This window comes from Ovis canadensis, chromosome 14 (assembly GCF_042477335.2).
Source record: "Ovis canadensis isolate MfBH-ARS-UI-01 breed Bighorn chromosome 14, ARS-UI_OviCan_v2, whole genome shotgun sequence".
NCBI lineage: Eukaryota > Metazoa > Chordata > Mammalia > Artiodactyla > Bovidae > Ovis > Ovis canadensis.
The window spans coordinates 27,973,297-27,995,281 of record NC_091258.1 but is presented as its reverse complement, the minus strand read 5'-3'; the positions used below and the strand labels follow the sequence as shown (position 1 = coordinate 27,995,281).

The following is a 21,985-nucleotide window of genomic DNA, read 5'->3' as shown; positions in this document are numbered from 1 at the left end:
TACCCAACTACTTCATGTGCGGGACCTCCAGTAACGTCCCTGATTCATGGCTAGGGAGGCTGAAGAGGGTGCACTCAAGAGTTCCTGGTTCCCGCAGGCTCTCACTCAGGCTCACCAATCCTGCCTTCCTAGGAACCACACTCCCCGCCATGTCTGTTGGCATCTATTCCCTTTCCCCTTCCCAGAAAAGCCAAGGTCTGGGCAATGGTGCTGGCAGGACCGATGTAGGCAGGATCTCTGTCCCCCCTACTTTTTCTCAAAGAGCACATTTCACAAGGTGGTGGTAAGGATGCGATGAGCGGAGCATGCTACATGCTGAGAGCCTAGCCTGACTCAGGACAAAAGCTCAAAGGGACACCTTGTCTTCAGCATTATCATGACAAGATGCTGGGAGCTGAGACGGAAGGGTGAGTAAGGACCGGCTCCAGGGTATGGGCCCCGGCCCTCCTCCTTCTCTGGGGCTCAGCCCTCCCGACAATCAGATGTGGGTTACGGAAGTCCTCCCGAGAGCCACACGCACCCAGTGCATGGCCCTAATTTTCTGCGAGTACGCATCAGGGTTGCCAGAGCACCCAGGGAGGGCCCGATGGGCAGGGAAGGCCAGGGCATTTGGTCACCAAGGAGCGCAGTGCCCATGATGGCAATGCCTTCACCCGGGCTCCAAGACCCAGGGCTCGTGTCTGAGTCACACTTGTGGGGTGTCTGCTCTCTGCAGGCAGCACTGCATCTGTGTCCCCACGGGCCAAGCCCTGACAGAGCTGTGGGCTCAGCTGGGGAGCTGGGGACACTCAGTGCAGGACACAGATGGTACCAGGGTCAGGGCACTATGCAGGAAGCCTCCATGAGTGGTTGAGAAAGGCTGGAGCCCTAACTGCCCCCACATGGAGGACGTGGACGTTAACCTGGGGGAGCAAAGAGAACCCCCCGGCAACTGCCCCAGAGGCCAGGCTAGCACCACGGTGCCAGAGCAAGGGCCACATGGGACACCAGGCAGGCTGTGCACTGGGAGGCGCCAGCAGAGGCTCGGCCACACACAGGCCCAGTGACCCAGGCGGGCACCGATGGCCTCAGACTGGGTCAGCACCCTGATCTGGGGAGTCAGCATCAAGATGGGGGGCTCCTGGGTGAGGGGGGGTGGGGGGCCCTCCGCACCTTGCACACCCGGGCCAGCTCGTACTGCAGATCCTTGATGGCGCTGTTCTTCGATTCCAGAACGTCCTGGGGAGAGGAAGGTATCAGGGAACCACAGCCTGGCCCCACCTCAGGGACATCCACACAGGGAGGGACTGCTGTGGGAAGGCCTCAGAGTGAGACCCCAGTGTATGTCCACCCCCTAGACCCGGAGGGGACCTAACCTCGGGCCTAGGAGCCTCAGGTCACCCAGTTGACCAGGACCCCAGAGCCAGGCCACGCCACCCTGGCAACACCAGAGACTCCTGTCCCCGTCACCTGCTCTTTCTGTGACACAGGGAGAGAGCAGGTCAGGGAGCAGAGGTCAAGGCCCAGCTCTGGGCGGGGTCCCTGCCAGGCGCGGTCAGGCCCTCTGGCCCTTGGGCACCGAGGCCTCATCTGTCCCTTCCCAGCAATGCCCGGTGCCCAGGACAGCCTGCCCCAGGGGAACACCACAGACAACTGCGGACGCTCACAGGAACAGACGCTCAGCCTGTGCTCAGGCATGCCTCCCAGGGAAACCTTCCCACCACCCGCCGCACAGGCCAGCGCAGGCCTGCCTCTCGCCCGCCGTGGTCTCTTCCAGCATAGCTTAGTGTCCAGGCAGATGGCGGCTGTGGCCTCGGCTAAGAGACCAAGCTGGAGCGGGTAGTGGACTCAGGCTAGGAGGGTTTAAAGGCCAAAGAGGGGCTGGGGAGACCTTGAAGACACTGGAGCTAGGAGTCCACGGCGCTCACGGACCTGGGCACTCTGGCCAGGAAACTGCGATCGCCCCTCCCCGAGGCTGACTGAGGGTCTGCCCTGGAGGGACGGAGCCCCAAGCACAGCCCTCGAGGCCTACCTCCAGCTTGCGGGACACGAGGGTCAGGGCCGCGGGGTCCAGGTTGGAGGCTGCTAGCACCTCATTGAACTGCACCTCCTTCTTCTCCACGGCAGCAACCAGCGCCTGCACCTTGCGCTCCAGGATGAGGTTCCTGAAACCCGCCTTCTGCTGCACCTCCAGGATGGCCGTGGTGAACTTCTGGTACAGGTCATCCCGCTCCTGCTGCACCTGTGAGGCACGGGTACCTCGCTGGCAGGACGCCCCTCCCGCTCTGCCCAGGGCCATGCCCCCGCCTTCCCCAGCGTCTGGCCATGGGCAGGCTGGTCTGTGCCCGAGCCCCACTCTCTGCAACCAAATTAAAGGAGTACGGTGTCCACACAATGGGAGGCAGGAGAAAATACCTCTGGGAGGTGTGGCAGGAAGCCATGGGGGCCCCCAGGATGAGCTGCAGAGAGACCCTCCCACCAAGAAGCCAGAGCCAGCCCTGCCCTGGGTCTGGGCAGCAGGCTCAGGAGCGCACCCCACCCCTAATCATCCCCACAGGAGATCAGGGCCTCAGACTCAGCAATGCTGGGGTGGGGGCCCTTGAGGAGGTCCCCTCCATCTGCCCCAGATCCTACAGCCAGCTGCCTGCCCACCAAGGACAACGTGCTTCCGCGTCTTCTTTTAACTGTGCACCATTTAGAAGTCAAGACTTAGCAGGGGTGTAACAGGAAAAAGTGACCCTCCTAAACCCCACTTCCCAGAGGCCACCATCTGAGCACTGGCTGGGACTCCTTCCAGAATGTTCTCCACGCCCGTAAAGAACACACAGCACTGCGAGGCGCGACGAGCACTGCGCTGCAAACCTGTGGCCCCGTCCTTCTGGCCACACTGCCACACCTCACATCTGCTTCCGTCCACTCCCAGGCCCTCTGCTCTTTAAAACCTGATGACCCTGGCTTTCCAGGACACTGCCTCTCTCACATACTGTGTAGACAAACGGAGGGCAAGGGGCAGAGAGTGCAGACCTACATGGCCTGAGCCTGCCTGAGCTGCCTCCTCCCGACTCATGCCCACTTTGACCAGTGGGAGCAGCATCTCCCTGTTGCCTGCAGGGCCCTCGGAGGCCCCTGTGGGGTGACTCCAGATCCAGCTGCTTGTGGGATGTTCCCAAGGAACTGGGTCCTTTCCACCGTCACAGTCTATGAGAGTGTTTCAGTGGGAAAGGTGCTAACAGCTGACACACAAGGTGCTTGCCCTCAGCCAGACCCCGGGAACCAAGCACGTGGGGGCGCTGTCTGCAGAGAAGCACGCTCAGTGAGACACACGCACCCAGTCCCATCAGTGAGGACCTGGGGTGGGGGACGGCCCCCTGGGAAACCATGGATGAGGCCACAACTCTGAACAGCCCTCAGGCAGATCGTCCACATTCTCAACACTAGCCGTCTGACCCACCAATTCCTCTGCTAGGAATCACCATTCCAAAAAAGGGTCACACACCACACAAAGATGTACCTAACAGGGTGCCTATAGCAGTAAGGACTGACAAGGGATTTTCACCAGGGGACACAGGCTACTCTGGAGAGAAACGTGGGCTGGGAGGAATAGGCCAGCATGTGCCAGGTGCCCCCACTTCTGGGAAGCAAGGCCCTACACCAGCACACTCGAGAGTTTGGAAGAACTCGGGGTGCTGTCGCCATGTGTGAGGACCAGCGTGCAGCCCCAAGGCCTTGCATTTTCACCCACAGGCTTCCTATGACACACACATAAAGGGTTAGGACTCGGAGACACACACAGGGATGAAAGATGGGCCAGACCACCACTGCTTCAGAGGCCAGCCCAAGGGGAGAGCAGTGGGGAACTGCTAAGACATCAACCTCGTCCACTGAGAGCCCTGCAGAACGGGGAGGAACCAGAGCAGGGGACCCAGCCCCTGAGATGTGCCAGGAGCCCTCAGACATGCCAGGAGTCCTCCAGATGCCCTGGGAGCCCCCAGACACAACAGGAGCCCCCCAGACATGCCAGGAGCCCCCCAGATAACCTGGAGCCCACCTTGATGAATCGCTGCTCCAGTACCTCGTGCTCCCACCTCAGGCTCTTCAGCTCCTTCTCAGTGACTTTCAGACGGGCTTTTGTGCACTGGAGAGAAGGGTCAGAAAGCACCCTCAGTTCAGGCACCCACAAGATGCAGCTCAGGAGGGATAAGCAGGTGAGGTGATCATCAGAGCGAATGGCTCCCGGACACAATGGACCGAGCCCCACCATGGCAGCCAGGGGCCACCTGGCTCCCAGAACAGGTGCCAACCCCATGTGCCCCCAGGAGGTCACCAGGCAGGGGACAGAGGGGTTCAGCACCTCCACTCTGGGACTCGGGAGACACCTGCCCGACCTTCCTGCCCCTTCACACCAGGGAGGCCTGGGAATGCAGCGGAAACCCACCACCAGGATCTGCTTGTCCCTCTCATAGCCCCCGAGCTTCTTCTGCATGTCATTCATCTCCTCCCGAGCCTTCTGCAGGGGGTCCGCCAGGCGCCGGTTCTGCATGGCCACCTCCGTCATCTCCTTCTCCATGTGCTCCTCCTTCTTCCTCATGTCCTCCATCTGCTCCTGGGGGCGCCAGGGGAGGAGCGGGAGGGGGATGTTGGTGGCAGGACTGGGGGCTGTGGCCTGCACGGGGGCTGCGAGCTCTCCTGCCCAGAGAGGATGGTCCTGGGGCATGTGTTCCGTGTGTAAACACGGAGAATAGTTTCTGAATTCTCTAGTAATGCGGCCTACATGCAAGCAGAGCTTCCGCTGTGTTTACTACCAGCACTTAGGTACGACGACACCCCTGGTGCGCATGGGCCTATGACTTCCCCACCACGTGAGGGGACTCACAATCTGTGCGTTTCAATCAGGGGCCGCTGAAGGCCAGGTGTGTCTACGAGCAGGGGTGTGGGCCCAAGGTGGCAGGCAGCCCCGGCGGCACCTTGAGGGAGTTGATGAGAGCCAGGTTGTTGAGGGTGATGTCGTTGTAGTAGTTCTTGATGTCGGTGAAGGCCTCCTCGTGTCGCTGCATCAGCGTGGTGATCTGGCCGTTTTTCCTCTCCTCCACCTCGTGTATCTCTGTCTTCCTACGGAGGTCGAGCTCGTCCCGAAGCATCTTCATCTTCTTGTCGTACTTGGCCTCGATTTCTGAAAGGGAGCAGCACCCAGAGCAACTGAGCAGAACCCCTGGTGCCGTGGCGACGAGAACAGATGGCGGCTGTGCCCAAGACAGGAGATCTCCCAGGGGATGGAGGCTGCTGACAGGGGGTCAGGGCGGGGTGCTTCTCCTGCTGTGTGGCACCAGCACATGCCCTCCTCTGCCTGTTGCAGGCACCGCTGATCAGTCCCTGCCTCGGGGATCCCAACAGCCAAGCGTCACCCAGTGCCAGGGGACATGGACCACGGCCATCCAGCCAGACTGTGGCTGAGGTCGGCGCCTCTGCAGGACAGGAGGGACAGCATGCCTCCCCCTAGCTGGGCGACCTGCTCCAGGAGTCACTGTGTGCCAGGGCAGGGGGGTGAGGGGGTCCTCCCAGCCTCCCACTTCCCACAGACACCAGCCTTAGAAATGACCACGTCCTCTCACTCCACATGTCTGGGCTGTTTTAACTGGAGGGCAGTTCCTTCCTGACAGGAGGGGCTCTCGGGCTGCCTTACACAGTGGAGCGCAGGAAGCACTGACCTCGCACCTGCCTCTCAAAGTCGTTGCGCATCTTGGTGATCTCCTCGGTGTGTTTCTGCAGAGGCAGAAGCAGGCTGTCACTGGAGGCCAGTCGGGACAGGACAGACACCGGCCCTGCGGCAGGCCCCCTCCTCACTAGCACCAACAGCCTGTGCGGCTGCTGCTCTGGCTGGACCCTCACCCCCAAGCTCAGGACCAGCCCAGAGGAACGAGGGTCTGGGAAATTCCACATTTCTTAATGGACTGGGGAAGATGCTGATGGCACTCACACCCTGGCTGTGCCCACAGGCTGGGCAGCAGGACCAGACCCACCCAGAGCTGTAGGCACCCCGTGTGGTGCTGATCTGCTTTGGCTTCGAATACCAGGACAAACTACTCGGACAGCTATAAAGTTTGAATAAAAGGCTTAAATTATACTTTATTTTCATGCCAAGAGGCACTCTGAGCATGTAACTATTCCACACCGTGCCTTGGGTAAGCAGAGACTACACTCGGTAGAAGCCAGCCCATGCTGTGCTTCTGTCAAAACAGCCAGGCCCCTCGAGGAACCACATCTTCAGCACCCTCAAGCTTCAAGGAAAACTCTGCATTATGTTCCCAGATTCAGTTGAGGCTGGGCTGCGTCCAGACATATAGCAAACGTATTGACAAAAGTCTTTCAACTCACAGCCAGGAGAACCTTTGAAAGCCAAAGTTGGACACATCCTCCCTTTGTCCAGGCCCTCCAGAGGTCCCCAACTCAGGTGCAGCAGGGTGGTCAAAGCCCCAGTCCTGTCCACAGCCTCCTCATTCCTTGCAGCCTTCGTGCTGGTCCATCCCAACCTTTCTCACGGCCTGGTCTCCCCTAGCCTGGCTCAGCCCTGTCTTCCCCCACCTTTGCTTGGGTGTCACCTTCTCAATGAATTCACAGAACCTGTAGAGAAACGCAACCACCTCACTTCCCGCATCTCCTGGAGCACGTATGCCCGGGACCTGTGACGTGTGTTTGGCAGTTTACTTTGTTTTCTGTCTTGGGGAAGCCTGTCCTCTCCTGACTGTCAGCCACACATGGGCAGGCATTCTGTCAGCCCCACCCTCTGAGCACCCACAATCTGAGCCAGGCCTGGTGTGCTACAGGCACTTAAGAAGGAATTCCAACCTCCACCCAGAGCCCCTCAGCCTCCCTCTGAAAGGATCAAAGAGTCTCCAAGGCCAGTGAGGTGCTTTTCAGCATGCTCACAGGACCAAGGCCGCCCCAGCTGAAGGGCTGGCGGGCGGCTCACTCCAGGGGCCTGGGATCGGCAGCACGTGGAGAGCAGCCCAGGCTGGATCTCCCTGTCGGGAAGTCAACCGGTCACTCAAGTCTGAGACAGAACTCTGCACCTGGCCCCAGAGGGGTTTATTTGGCTGATGCAATTGTTGTTGCTGAACATTTCAGTTAATTGCCCACCGGCAATCTTTTTATACAGAACCATGAATTCCCAGGTGTGGCTAAGTCCCGACACGTTCACAGCTGCCCTGGCACCTACCAGCCGCAGGTTCTTCACCATCACCTCGTTGGCCAGCTCCTGCTCCTTCAGCTCCACCTTCAGTGCCCGCATGTCCCGGCGCAGCGTCCCCTCCTGTGCACGGTGCTCCTTCTGCGCCAGCTTCATGACCACGGTGCCCTCCGCCTTCATCTCCGTCAGGCTGCTCTGATGCTCGTACAGCAGGTGCTTCACCTTCTGCTTGTAGACCTGGGGGTGAGGGAGTGCCGCTGCTCACCTGCTCTGTCCACTCACCTGCACACACATATGCTCGCCTGTGCACACAGGCTCGCCTGCACACACAGGCTCGCTTGAACACACATGCCCACCTGCGCACCTCTACACGACTTCTCACCTGCACACGTAGGCTCACATGCTTAGCTGGACACACCTGCTTTGTTATTAAAAAATACCTTCAAGTTCCCAATGTCAAAGGACACAAAAGGCGTGACCGCCCAAAGCAAGGCATGACCATGCCCCTGGACCTCGGGCCAGCTCCTCTGTTGCGCAGCAACTCCCATGGGATTGGGCCAGCCCCCTCACCTTAATCTCCACCTGGTGCCTCTCCTCGGCCTCCTCCATCTCCCGGTCCTTGTTCCGCAGCTCGGCCTTCTTCTCCTCCAGCTGCCTCCGTGTGATCTCCCAGAAAGTGTGGATCTTGTCGCGCTCCAGCTGGAAGTAGTTGCGCTCCTCTCGCTCGCGGTCCAGCTCCTCCCGGATGCGGCCGATGTGCTCCTCCACCTGGTGGGCAGAGCGGGGTGAGGCAGCCAGAGGGCCCACCCATGACCAGGGGAGGGTGGGCAGAGAAAGGCCAGGAAGACGGTGGGGGGCGCTACTCTCATCTCAAAGTAAACCATGAGTGTAAAGTGAGAACCTAACACAGAGTGCTGGGAAGCCTCAGGAACAGGGGACATCAGCAGACAGCAGAAATCTCTTGTATTTGGCCAACAGTCATAATATGATTATATCCTTTTATGCATCCTTGGGAATTTACACTAAAGAAATTTCTCAAAAGAACACAGTAGTGTTCCACTTAAAGGCATTAGCAACACTATTAGCACAAGAGCAGACAACTAAAATGGACACACGATCCAAGCTGCTTCTAAACAGCATGGTTGAGAAACAAGAATATATCAGCCAGAAGGTCATATGGGCCTATGATACAAAGATATGACAATGATGCAAATATTTTCATACAAATGATATAAAATGTAAAAACCTTTCACCTTTAAGGATACACGTCAAGCAAAAAATAGCAGACAAAACCAGTAGATCTGAAACAGTCAAGAGGGTTTGATCCAGAGCCAAATGCAAATCTGCAAATAGGTAAAAAAAAAAAAAAAAGAAAAAAGGACAGATTTCCAGTTTCTTGAGACTCTCACCTGCAAGAATTAGTTATCTTTTGAGCATAGCCTCAGGCCCAGGCTATAAAGTTTCCCTCTTTTGATAACCATGTTCCCTACAAGGAAACCAGATGTCTTACTTCAAGAGAGGGCCAAGACAACAACTCAGCAAGGAAGGGCAGCCAGGAGGCTGCAAGGACTAGGGCTGGGATGGGGCTTGGCTCCCCAGGAAAAGTCCTGACCTGCGAGCTTGCTGCCTTTGTGTTACTCAAACGAATCATCTAAACCAGGCTCCTCCTGACTCTGGTTCACACTGGATGTTCCTTCACTCGATATTTAGACTTCTTATAAATATCTGGATTTCTCACTTGTCTTCAAATATGAGAAAACAGCTCTGGAGCCCCACACCCACAGGGTAATCCTGCAGCAACTTGGCGACAGTTCAGTTCAGTCGCTCAGTCGTGTCCGACTCTTTGTGACTCCATGAATCGCAGCACGCCAGGCCTCCCTGTCCATCACCATCTCCCGGAGTTTACCCAAACTCATGTCCATCAAGTCTGTGATGCCATCCAACCATCTCATCCTCTGTCGTCCCCTTCTCCTCCTGCCTCAGTCTTTCCCAGCATCAGGATCTTTTCCAATGAGTCAGTTCTTCACATCAGGTGGCCAAAGTATTGGAGTTTCAGCTTCAACATCATTCCTTCCAAAGAACACCCAGGGCTGATCTCCTTTAGGATGGACCAATTGGATCTCCTTGCAGTTCAAGGGACTGTCAAGAGTCTTCTCCAGCACCACAGTTCAAAAGCATCAATTCTTCGGCCCTCAGCTTTCTTTACATTCCAACTCTCACATCCATACATGACTACTGGAAAAACCGTAGCCTTGACTAGACGGAACTTTGTTGGCAAAGTAACGTCTCTGCTTTTCAATATACTATCTAGGTTGGTCATAACGTTTCTTCCAAGAAGTAAGCATCTTTAATTTCATGGCTGCAGTCACCATCTGCAGTAATTTTGGAGCTCCCCCAAAATAAAGTCTGACACTGTTTCCACTGTTTCCCCATCTATTTGCCATGAAGTGATGGGACCAGATGCCATGATCTTTGTTTTCTGAATGTTGAGCTTTAAGCCAACTTTTTCACTCTCTTTCACTTTCACCAAGAGGCTCTTTAGTTCTTCTTCACTTTCTGCCATAAGGCTGGTGTCATCTGCATACATGAGATTATTGATATTTCTCCCAGCAATCTTGATTCCAGCTTGTGCTTCCTCCAGCCCAGCGTTTCTCATGATGTACTCTGAATAGAAGTTAAATAAGCAGGGTGACAATATACAGCCTTGACGTACTCCTTTTCCTATTTGGAACCAGTCTGTTGTTCCACGTCCAGTTCTAACTGTTGCTTCCTGACCTGCATACACATTTCTCAAGAGTCAAGTCAGGTGGTCTGGTATTCCCATCTCTTTCAGAATTTTCCACAGTTTCTTGTGATCCACACAGTCAAAAGCTTTGGCATAGTCAATAAAGCAGAAATAGATGTTTTTCTGGAACTCTCTTGCTTTTTCCATGATCCAGCGGATGTTGGCAATTTGATCTCTGGTTCCTCTGCCTTTTCTAAAACCAGCTTGAACATCTGGAATTTCATGGTTCACATATTGCCGAAGCCTGGCTTGGAGAATTTTGAGCATTACTTTGCTAGCATGTGAGATGAGTGCAATTGTGTGGTAGTATGAGCATTCTTTGGCATTGCCTTTCTTTGGGATTAGAATGAAAACTGACCTTTTCCAGTCCCGTGGCCACCGCTGAGTTTTCCAAATTTGCTGGCATATTGAGTGCAGCACTGTCACAGCATCATCTTCTAGAATTTGAAATAGCTCAACTGGAATTCCATCACCTCCACTAGTTTTGTTTGTAATGATGCTTTCTAAGGCCCACTTGACTTCACATTCCAGGATGTCTGGCTCTAAGTGAGTGACCACATCATCGTGATTTTCTGAATTATGAAGATCTTTTTTGTACAGTTCTTCTGTGTATTCTTGCCACCTCTTCTTAATATCTTCTGCTTCTGTTAGGTCCATACCATTTCTGTCCTTCATTGTGCCCATCTTTGCATGAAATGTTCTCTTAGTATCTCTAATTTTCTTAAAGAGATCTCTAGTCTTTCCCATTCTATTATTTTCCTCTATTTCTTTGCACTGATCACTGAGGAAGGCTTTCTTATCTCTCCTTTCTATTCTTTGGAACTCTGCATTCAAATGGGTATATCTTTCCTTTTCTCCTTTGCTTTTCACTTCTCTTCTTTTCACACATGTAAAGCCTCCTCACACATGTAAAGCCTCCTCACACAGTCATTTTGCTTTTTTGCATTTCGTTTTCTTGGGGATGGTCTTGCTCCCTGTCTCCCGTAGAATATCACGAACCTCCGTCCATAGTTCATCAGGCACTCTGTCTATCAGATCTAGTCCCTTAAATCTATTTCTCACTTCCACTGTATAGTCATAAGGGATTTGATTTAGGTCATACCTGAACGGTCTAGTGGTTTTGCCTACTTTCTTTAATTTAAGTCTGAATTTGGCAATAATCCAAGTCTATGCCCCAACCAGTAATGCTGAAGAAGCTGAAGTTGAATGTTCTATGAAGATCTACAAGACCATTTAGAACTAACACCCAAAAAAGATGTCCTTTTCATTATAGGGGACTGGAATGCAAAACTAGGAAGTCAAGAAACACCTGGAGTACCAGGCAAATTTGGCCTTGGAGTACAGAATGAAGCAGGGCAAAGGCTAATAGAGTTTTGCCAAAAGAACGCACTGGTCATAGCAAACACCCTGTTCCAACAACACAAGAGAAGACTCTACACATGGACATCACCAGATGGCCATCACCGAAATCAGAGTGATTATATTCTTGGAAGTCAAAGACGGAAAAGCTCTATACAGTCAGCAAAAACAACACTGGCAGCTGACTGTGGCTCAGATCATGAACTCCTTATTGCCAAATTCAGATCTGACCACAGCCGGCCTGAATCTCTCATCTTACTACTGCCTGGACCCCGAGAGCCTCCAAGCTCTGCAGACTGACCCCTGCCATGTCACAGGACAGGAAGTAAACCTGTAGGCAGGAAACAGTCCGATTGTTGGGGCGACACAGCGGGTAAGCCAACCTCCATGAGGCATCCCCAGTGACCCCCTCGAAGCACAGCCTGACCTCATTACCCTCTACAGACTGCCGATGGCTTCCCTGTGTGAGAAAGAGAGCCTGTTCACCACTTTCAAGGGCCTCTGCCCAGCTCTCCATCTTCAGGTCTTATGCCTTGTTGAATCTCCCTTGATTTCTTTTATCTTAAAACCATCAAAAGTAAGTAAGGGTCATGAACACTTCCAGACCACATCTGCTCTCATGGGTTGCGCAAGTTATAGGTTTTGGGAGCCTTTCAATTGAAACTGTAATTAATCAAATCATGTTCCCTAGCTCTTAATGTCATCGAAATGAACATGCGGCCTAAAATAACTCACAGTGTTTAATGGTAAATCAAATAAATGAGAATGCTGTAAGTGTATATACTATGATTAACATCTCCGTAAACAGTAGGGGCCTAAAAAGGGTAAGAATGAAAGAAAACTTAAAATAGCTTTATATCAGAAAAACATTTCCTTCCAAGTTCCTACTACCCTAGCGGAAAGTTTACCCATCACACGTGCTGCATTGTTTCACATGTCCTGGTGTGGGCAGCCAGACTGAGGGGAAGCAGACAAGGAGCCGGGGTGCTGCAGTCTAAAAGAACTTCCTAGGACCAGCAGCAAACCCATCCCACCCGCCCCAGCAAGGGGCCGCGGCCCAGCCAGCCCGCTCACCTGCTCCTTGCTCATGTCCTCCGGAGCCAGCCCATCAACAATCGGAGTGCCTTTGCCTTTGCCTTTCTTCCCTTTCTTTTTGGGCGCCTTGGATTGAAGAATACATGGTCGGGTTAGGGTTCACTTCTGGCTGGTTCATTCCCTTTCAGGGCCATTCGGGAGAGGAATTTCTGCCTGGAACCTCCATCTGACTGCCCACTGTCTCAGGCTTCCACCCGGGCCGCCTCACTCTGCCCTAAGGTTTCCCATCCTTAACCACAGGCATATTCTGTGGACAGCAAAGAGAAATCTCCCTTCTCAGAAGAGAATATTGCTTCCCCTCAGAAAGGAAGAGGGAGAACATGTTCCTTGTATACAGCAGAGACTTCCTTGGTGTGGAGCAAAAGCTACTCGGCCTCACAAAGGAGTATCCCCAGCAGCACAGACTATAGTGCTTGGCAAGTGCCAGAGAGAAACCTGCAATATATCGCTCCATGGGCACAAGGTGGGTGCCTCAGAGACCCGGGGTGAAGACTGCTGGCACAGACTGGCACTCACACACTGTGGGCTCTGTCAGTGCGGTGATGCCTGCTTTTAACCACTTCTCCACGGTGCCAGAGGGGACCTTCTGCCCCACTGCCTCTCCAGGGGCCACTCAACAGAAAGAAAACTAACGCCTTATCCTCTGCCCTCACTTCTCACAAGTTTCTGTGGCTCGTGCTTTTGTCTATAAGGAGGCACGCATCTGCACGTCTCTGTAACATTTTTATTACCAAAAAAGTTTATGAGGAAATGTTAGAAAGCATAAAGTAACAAAAAAAAAAAAAAAGGAAAATCATGCATATTTCCCTCAAGTTAGTGAAAGTAGATGTATTTTGGTGATCTTTTCCCAGCTGACTTGCAAAAGACAGAACCGCTGAAATCTTCACTCCTAAAACACTGCCCTCTTTCTAACCCTCTACTCCAAGAAGTCCAACCCATCAGAAGAGCCCAGGAGCTTACTCAGCATCTGGGAGTAAGGCAGTGGTTGGGGCCTCTAGAGCCCCTGGGGCCCCCACACACAGAGGGGTCCCCGCACTGATGGCCACCCTGCCACACCTGCCTGGAAACTGGGTGACCTACAGCCCATACAGCACAGGGAGGAGTGAGCAGCTGAGAGCCCTACCACAGAGGGGTGGGGACTGAGAAGCCCAGAGGCAGCAAGCTCCACTCTGCTCAGTTCCCGCCTGACTCCTCTCAGGTTTGCCCAAGCTCTGCCCTGGGGACTTTACGTGCGCTGGAACCGCTGTCAGGACCCTGTGGCCACCATGGTATACCCCAGGTTCCCGATCCCAGAGGCTGGAGGACCTCTGTTTCCCAAGGATCTGATCAATGAGCCTTCCATTCCAGGTAGGGTAGCCACTCGACCCAGGTTTTCCGGTCCGGACACGTGCACACCAGGCCCTAGGTCTGGGGGCGGGAGAGACGGTGCTCTCTGACCACCACCCCGGTGTGTACAAGATTCTGGAGAGACCAAGTCTCTCAGCTCCACGGGGAAGCCGCGTCTGCGAGGACACCCCGCCCCCCACCCCCTAGAGCACCAAGCCCGCAGCTCCAAGACCCCAAAGCTCCAGATCTCCCGTCCCGGGGACTCCTGGCGCCCAAGGCCAGCCGACCCCTGAGCCCCAGGGCCCCGGCGCGGACCCTATGAGACCGCCTCACCATGGTTGTGGTTTCCCGCCTGCGTGGACCAACAAACCAAAGCGCCCGGCCTTCCCAGGATGCGCCGTCTCCAGGCAACGACTGCACGATCCCGCGCGAAGTCTCGAGAACCATCGCGATACCCCGCAGGCGGGGCCGGTGCCTCGCAACGGCGGGCGTCCTTAGCAACTAACCAGGCGGAGTCTGTAGATTTGGGCCGAAGCTGGACATTATCCACAAGCTACCTCTCCAAGATACCTGGGAACGCATTCCTTTCGGGACAGGTCTTGTTTACTGCGGGTCTTCCCCACTAAAAGTTAAGCTCCACGGAGGTTGGAGGAACGGTTTCCGTCCACTTGTTACGTACTCTACGTGGGTACAAGACCTACAGTGCATGAGCTCCAAGAGTGAGCGAGGGGAGGCGGCCACACCGCGACTTTACCCAAATTAGATTCAAATTCTCGCGGAACCTCTGCTCTGGGGCCTCACCTCACCCTGCCCCCCTTTGACGATTCCTCCCACCTGAGGCTGGAAGACAGCTGGATTTCCACAAAGCCTCAGAGGAAGCAAAAGTAAGGCGAGAAAATTATATTCCAGCGGGGTCCACAGTTTTGAAATCAACAAGTCTACCCTTCACAAAAACTAACTGCTCTTCCTAAAGAGACTTTGTCCTCCTGGTGAGGAAAAACTAGAAACCTTTGCTACGGGCTTCCAGACGAGCTCTGCAGGGAAAAAAAGTCTTCAGGGGTTTTCTTCCCTCTAACCTCTTGCTCTGAAAACTGCTAACTGCTTTACAAATTGCAGAGAGAATTTCTGATCCCTCTTACCATCCAGCTACCTATACCCAAAACAACACCATTTGTTGTCTTGTTTTCCACACTCAACATTAGCATCTTATGAAATAGTGGTTTTGCGGCAGGTCAAGCTTTTCTGTCAGTTTGGGAATGGAGAGGAATCTTCTCTCCCTGGAGAACTGCCTTGGGCACAGAGTGTGAATAGTGGAGAAAGGCTCAGGTCAGGGAAGAGAGCCACAAAAAAGAGCCTGGGGGTTTCCTGTTTGCCCACCCAAGACTTAATTGTTCCTGGAGAGGAATGGCCCTTTGGAGGGACTGTATCAACCGACTTGCACAAAGAGTGACATTTATAGCAGTCCCAGGGCCTCTGGGAGGTCTGATGGTGTCTCTGTGCCTGGGCTGACAAGAGCCTGAGCCTGTGTCAGACACGTCTGGTCTGATAGGGGTCTTCTCCCCTAAGGTAGGCTCCTCCCACAGGGGTTCTGGCAAGTAAGACAGTGCAGCCTGGTAGGACAGAGTGCTAATGATTATTATTTAGCACTTACTATGCTAGGTGCCTCATGCTGACTGGCTTTTTGCTTTAGAATTCTGGCTGGGAGTCCTGAATTAAACGAATGCATTAACAATAATTCCTTTCAACAAAAAGGGCAAGAATAGGAGGGTTAGCTCAGGATAACAAGACAGGGTATTCGTTTGTCACAAATGAACAGCACAGCATGGTTTATCAGTGTGCACTGCCGAGATGAAGAGTTCAGGGAGGCCTTGTTGCCAGCTCTCTGGGCTCCCCACAAGGCCCATGGTGACCTGTGCTTTTCATACTGAATTTGAGTTCAGATTTATAGAAAAGAGCCTTTCTCCACATGGGTGGCATGAGATACTTTTAATCGGCATCAAGCTGAGCATCTCAGAAACCCAGATAAATGACATCTGAGTTTCCTACAAAATGACAGACCAAATGTTAATACAAATCCAATGACCTATGGTGAATATCTGGCTCTTCCTAACACCCACGTACATGGTCATCCAGGTAAACTGCCTCAGATCACAACAGCAACTCGATGGAGGCCTGAATGTTAGCATAACAGAGTCCTCAAGAAGACTAAACGTTTTTAGAGATCAACCCGTGAAGTATTTACAAAAGAAATGACATAATACATATAGGATTTGCTTCAAAACATCCCAGAAGTAGAAGAAGGCATTGAAAGCAGAGAAGAAATACGATCAGCCATGAGTCAGTAAATCACTGAATCTGAATGATGGGTACAAGTGGGTTAATTATGCTATTCTACTACTGTTTGGTTTTTTCTTTTTATTTAATTTTTTAAAATAGAAGTATAGTTGACTTCCATGAAAATGTTTTGAACGAAAAGTTTGACCCTGGCCTCTGGAGTCAGGTCAGCTGGTCCCCTGGACAAGACTCCCTGTGTATCCACTTACTCTTGTGTCCGACGGGGATAATTATTAAACACCAAGACTTACAGTTACTATGGCTGTGTGACAGGTTGGCCCCGAAATGAAATGGCTTAATATAGTGACAACATCTGTTTTGCCCATGAATCTGCAACTTGGCTGGGACCCTGTGGGGACAGCTCACCTTGGTTCCATGTATTACCCCCACCCCAGGGAGGGTGGCTCAAAGGAAGGGTCTGGCTCCTGGCTGAGGCCTTACATCTGGTTCATTGGCTACTGTGGGCCAGACAACACTCAAGTGGCCCTTCAAATGGCCTGGACTTTCTCACACAGGGTGGCCAAATTCCAGGGGAGCCTGGGGAGTGAGACCTGAATCCTACTTAAGACCCAGCATTGGAGTAAGATGGCATCAGCTGGACACAGTCCACTGGTCAGAGCAGCACAAGCCTTGCCCAGGTGCGAGCAGGAGGACAAACAGGGTATGGCTGGATGGGACCAGAAGGTTCTGGAAGACATGGCGAATCAGAGATACTGCTCTGACCATTGTGAGACAATACAAACTTCCACCCCAGTAGCCAGTGTGCACCTACTGTCCTGACCTCTTAAGGCTTATATCCCCACCACCCTCAGCTTTGTCCCAGAGGGACTGATCTGCCTCTTGGAGTGCAAACTGCAACAGCTTGTCCTAATGGGTCATAACATCATTTTTTTTGTTTGTTTTGTAAGCTAAAGAAAAATAGAAACTATTAGCCTGCCTCACTGACTGACAGTTGAGAAAGCTATGGGCTCCGGGTGACTGGAGTGGACTGAGGCCTTGAATGGCCGAAGATGCCTTAGGAGGGTACCTTTCCTGCAAACACCAAGTTCACACCTTCCTCCTCTGCCAATTTCTCCACTCCCAGCTGGGACCAAGTCTGTCTACCTGACAGTAATCACTGTCAGAGTGTGGCTCTTCTTTGGTTGGTTTGTCTAGACCAGGAGCTCGCACTTGGTTCCTCTGGCTTCCTGTGACTGGCTGTGCACCTTGGTCGCACTCCCCTCCCCCCCACCCCCACCCCGTGTTCAGCTTCACCTGAAAAATCAGGGCCTCATCTGCTAAGGATTCCCCAGGAGAAAGAAATGCGATACGATACTGTGCATCAAGAGCTTGGCACAGGGCTGCATTCCAGGGCCTTGTGCAGGAGACCAGCGACTGGAAGTGGGACTCCACTGAACTGTTTGGAGCTCTCAGCACGCCCAGACGCTGCCTGCCTGCCTTTCGGGACGCCCCCTCTCTGCCCGCCTCCCTCTCCTTACCTCCCTTCCCCTCTTCCCTCCCCATTCCCCCCACGCCCCAGCCCCCGCACCGCGTCTCTCCAAAGCATTTGCCACGGTCTGCAATTCTCGGCTTATGGGCCCTAGGATGTTGTGCCCGTCCCTCCATGTCCCGCGGAGCGCCGGCACGTCGCTGGAGTCCCACAGATGCGTGAGGATGATCCCGCACGGTGGCACGGCTGCTGAGTGAGGGTGCGCGCAGGGACCAGGCCAGGGATGGGGGCCGCGGGCAGGTCCGGGTGGGAAGCGGGACAGGAGGGGTGCCGTCGGCGGGGAACGGTCTGCAGGGGCCGACAGGGGGCGCGAGCAGGGCGGGGCGGGGCCGCACCTGTGCTGCGGGGGCAGAGGAGGAGACGGCGGGGGGGCGGCGGGGGGCGGGACCCGGCCCCGGAGCAGCTGCGCGCCCCGCCCCGCGGGCTCCTCCCCGCTGCCTTGGTCCCCCGGCTGCTGCCCCGATGCGCTGCGCAGAGAGCCGGGGCCGAGTCGCCGCCGCAGCTGCAGGGGCGCCGGGGCCGAGTGACGCCGCCGCCGCCGCGCGGTCGGCTCCCAGGCCCTACCGGCCGCATGGAGCCCCCAGAGGGCGCCAGCCCGGGAGGTGAGTGTGGCCCCCCTGAGCCCTAGATCTGCGCCTCCCCGCAGTCCTTTCCCCCGGCCCTCTCACCGACCACGCCCCAGGGCCGCCAAGACCCGTAGGCAGCTCCGAGTTCCCCTATGCCGGGCCGGAGCGTGGAAGCCTAAGCCCGCCGAGCTGGGGAAGCCAGGCCGGGGTACCTCCGGGAGCGGCCCCCGCTCTGGGCTAGAGGCGCACGGACCGCGTCCCCGCCCCCTCGTCCTCCGCGCTCCCGGCCGAGGCAGCGGTGCCTGGCGCGCTCCTGAGTGGGCGGCGCACAATTTGGTCCTGCGCCCCCTCCCAGCAGAGCCGAGGATCCGGGAGATGGGGGCGTGCCGGGACCAGAGTCGGGGTCCAAGTCAGCAAGGCGTAGGGGGGAGGCTACGCTCTCAAACGCGCATCTGCTTTGTTCGGCCGTGCCGAACCTCTCTGGGGGTTGGGCGGGGAGGCGGCAGCCGGGATGCTGCGGGGCAGCAGGCTGAGATTCGGGCTCGGAGCGAGGGAGGCGGATGATGCCCCGGACGGCCTGCGGGGGCTCCCACGCCTGCAGGGATTACTTGCCTTGGCGCGGCCAGGAGCGCACACACCTGGGAGTCGAGGGGTGAACGGAGTGACCCCTCCTCAGGGCCTCTGTCAGCTGTCCAGACGGTGGAGATGTACCCGGGGGTCTCTCCCCTGGGAGTCTGGCCCTAGCCTGACCCTGGCCCGGTGGTGAGAGGAAAACTCTAGAAACGTCCCCTTTCAGGAAGGGTTTTCCTGTGCCGTCGGCCTAGGAAGTTGGATGCAAACTGCCGGGCTCCTCCACCCACCGGGCCAGACCCCAGGCACACCTAGGCTTTCTTGGAGGTCCCCTCCCCTGAGCACACAGGGATCCGCTGGGGGCCACGTAGCCCACGAGGGCCGCCTCGGGAGACCCAAATGCTAGCCGTGGAAGTGTCCTGAAGCAGTCAGTCCACTTACTGCTGTCTGAAGTCTGAGCTGGGCAGGTGCGTTCGAGACACCTTCTGGGGGCCCTTGTCACCCTCCTCCTGAGCACCAGGAGACACACTGTGGAGGGTGGGGGACAGTGGGTGTGGTTTTCTTTGTTTTGTATTCCTGTGGGCTGCACCGGGACCCCAGGGCTTCCGGTGCAGCCTTATGATGGATGATTCGGTGGGGAAGGCTTGGTGAGCAAGGGCTGAGGGATGCCGGCAACCAGACCCATCTGAGCTCTGTGACCACTCCTTTCAGTGTAGATAGACCCCCTTCCCTGCAGATCAAGAGAGCAGACAGCAGGCGTGAGGGAAGGGAGTGTTCTGGAGCCCCAGAGACCTGTGTTCACCAGGTGCCTACTCTGTGCAGGCACACAATGGGTCTGGGGCCAAAGCCGGCAGACAGACTTCTTACCCCACAGCCACATCCTACCCCATAGGGTCACGTGTGGGTGGCTGTGACTGTCGTTCTCTAAGTTTGCCAACTTCTGGGAACTTATACTGGAGAGAGGGGCACATACAGAACAGAAAGCTGAAGCTCCCCGCGTGCCCCCGGCCAGCTGCTCACCCACTTCCACCAGCCTTCCTTCAGTACTAATGTGGCAAATCTAGACGTATTATTTCAGCCTTAAGTACCTCTGAAATTACTTCTATAAGGTTTCATAATTAAAACCTAAATGAATCAATAATTTAATATCAAATGCACAGACAAGGAGGGGCGAGGCGGGGGTGCACTCTGCAAAGTGCTGTTGGGAGACCAAGCATCTAGCCCACCCACCTCCGAGTCTTCAACATCTGAGAGAGGGGCTGGGACCCAACCCTGGAGGCTGAGCCAAGCCAGCATCCACCAGGCATCCTCGACATAGGGGATGGTGCCCATGCCTCCTTTGCTGCACCCATGTTGGTTTTATGCTATTCATTCATTCACTTCATTAATTCACTCATTTGTGGTGGGTGTGTGCAGAGCCCCTCCTCCAGGCTTGGGGCAAAGTCCTGGGCACACAGCAGGGAACTTGAGATCTGGGCCAAGTTCTTGGCACGAATGTGCTGGAAAATAGGTCAGCAGTGTAGCACAGGGTAACCCTACCATATCTGTTCACAGCAAACCCTGGGCAGGGCAGGACTGTGGCCCCCCAGCTCCAGTCTCCCCATGCAGGTACTGCCTCAGTGCTTCCGCAGGTCAGGGCAGCAGGTCCCCCTGCAGGAGTCATAGGCTGCATTTCTTCAGTGGGGCATGCACTGGGCTGCTGGTCCATGCTGAGCTTCCTGGGGAACTAGAAACACCCCTCACCTTTGCCCTGGCCTGGGCAACCCTGGGGTTACCTCTGGGCCACAGGCAAGCACCCTTGCCCCTGTGTCTACTTGTGTGATCAGTCACTGCTCTGCTTCACACCCCAGGAAGAGCAGGGGGTCTCACCCATGGAGAATCTATCCCTTCTTCCTACAGAGGTCTATCAAGAGGGTATCAGACAGACTCAGGTAGCACAGCTGCTTAGGAACTCTGGGTGGGGTCTTGGGCTCATTTGTTCAACCAGCATTTACGGTGCACCTGCTGTGCACGAGGACCAAGCCAAGGGCCTGTTTCCTTCACTTCTGGCTGAAAGATCAGCGTCCTTGATGCCAAAGTTGTGTCTTCCGCTGCTCCCTCCCCCTTCCCAAAGCTCTGACACAGGCCAGGACACCAGGATTTACAAAGTAAAGAGCAGACCACTGCCAAAAGGAGAAGGAATAAAAAAGTCAATAGAAGGTGACTTAAAAATTCACAGTTAACATATTCCATTGGCTCTGCAACACCATCAGCTAAATGGTGCTGTTTCAGATACACTGAAATTTGTTAACATGTGCTTCTCACAATCAGTACAACAGGCCACTGTGCCTGTAGGGGCTGGAGGGACCCCTGGATCCCAGGGTCTATAAGGAGGCGCATCTGCTTGCCCTGCCCCCATCTCAGAAGCTGTAGATGTCCTCCTTTCCACCTGGACCGAGTCCCATTCCATAAACATGCAGGTAGGTGCTTTCCTTCCCAGAGCAGCCAAGCTCCCTCAGGGCCTTCTCCTGCCCTCTGCTCCACCTTTGATCCTAAGTCCCCTTCTGCCTGGCCAGGGCCTAGCTTCCCTGTGGGTACAAGGTCAGGGTCTCCCCTCCCTCCATGGACTGGCAGGTGGTGGCCAAGAGTTCCCGCTCCAGAGCCCCTGTGTTAACGTGCCTGTGACAAGCTGATCCCCTCCATGTTACAGGACAAAACTCACAGTCCCTCCCTCGTAGCTGGTTGTGACATTAGCTGAAAACCATGTTGCTGGGGTTGTGTCTAGCACAGAAAACCAGGAGCCACTGTCACTCTTCTTCTTCTTAACCCAGAGTCACCCGCCCCATGTGGAGGCTCCACAGAAATGGCAGCACCTGGCCGGAGCCCCCAGCCGGACAGAGGCCACCCTGCTCACCCACCAGGATGGGCCACGTGTGCAGAAGAGGATCAGGACACTCCAGGCACGCATGTGCCCTTGGGGAAGGGCGATCTGGCCACTGTGCCATCTCTTAAGAAACAGAACCGTGTCCTACAAAGGCCCCAAGGGCTTCCTGGGCCTCGAGCTGCAGCAGGAACTCGGAGGTTCAGGAAAGGTGCCCCTGTCAGGCTGGGTGGGCTGGGCCGCCAGTGGGTGTAACCCTGCCCTCCGAGGATGCTCAGATACCACGTGCCAGATGTGGCAGCGAGGTGGAAACCAGATCCTGAGCCCCATCCAGCAGGGCCGGCCCCGGGCCCCAGTGACACAGCACAGGGCAGAGCCAGGCAGACCCTGCCAGTCAGCAGGCTCACCTGCCCTCAGTCATGCTTCCCAGGGAGGGGTG

General features: G+C 55.1%; 2 protein-coding genes across 9 annotated transcripts in view; one reads left to right on the top strand and one right to left on the bottom strand.

The window, feature by feature from the left end:
- The window catches only part of GAS8 (growth arrest specific 8), a 34,851-nt gene extending 20,694 nt beyond the window's left edge, over window positions 1-14,157 (bottom strand). For all 4 annotated transcript variants that reach the window (XM_069552730.1, XM_069552732.1, XM_069552731.1 and 1 more), the window contains exons 1-10: window positions 14,061-14,157; window positions 12,381-12,467; window positions 7,733-7,930; window positions 7,193-7,399; window positions 5,685-5,739; window positions 4,944-5,149; window positions 4,415-4,582; window positions 4,028-4,114; window positions 2,012-2,221; window positions 1,153-1,218 (exon numbers count right to left, since the gene is read on the bottom strand). In XM_069552730.1, coding sequence (XP_069408831.1) covers window positions 1,153-1,218; window positions 2,012-2,221; window positions 4,028-4,114; window positions 4,415-4,582; window positions 4,944-5,149; window positions 5,685-5,739; window positions 7,193-7,399; window positions 7,733-7,930; window positions 12,381-12,467; window positions 14,061-14,063 — 1,287 coding nt within the window. In that variant the 5' untranslated portion in view covers window positions 14,064-14,157. The remainder of the gene's footprint in view (window positions 1-1,152; window positions 1,219-2,011; window positions 2,222-4,027; window positions 4,115-4,414; window positions 4,583-4,943; window positions 5,150-5,684; window positions 5,740-7,192; window positions 7,400-7,732; window positions 7,931-12,380; window positions 12,468-14,060) is intronic.
- A 3,736-nt stretch (window positions 14,158-17,893) lies between these two features.
- The window catches only part of DBNDD1 (dysbindin domain containing 1), a 7,947-nt gene continuing 3,855 nt past the window's right edge, over window positions 17,894-21,985 (top strand). The window contains exons 1-2 of one of the 5 annotated variants that reach the window (XM_069552724.1): window positions 17,894-18,152; window positions 21,497-21,625. In XM_069552724.1, coding sequence (XP_069408825.1) covers window positions 18,122-18,152; window positions 21,497-21,625 — 160 coding nt within the window. In that variant the 5' untranslated portion in view covers window positions 17,894-18,121. Of the gene's footprint in view, window positions 18,153-21,496; window positions 21,758-21,985 lie in introns of all 5 variants that reach the window. The other 4 variants (XM_069552725.1, XM_069552723.1, XM_069552726.1 and 1 more) reach the window with 4 other exon arrangements.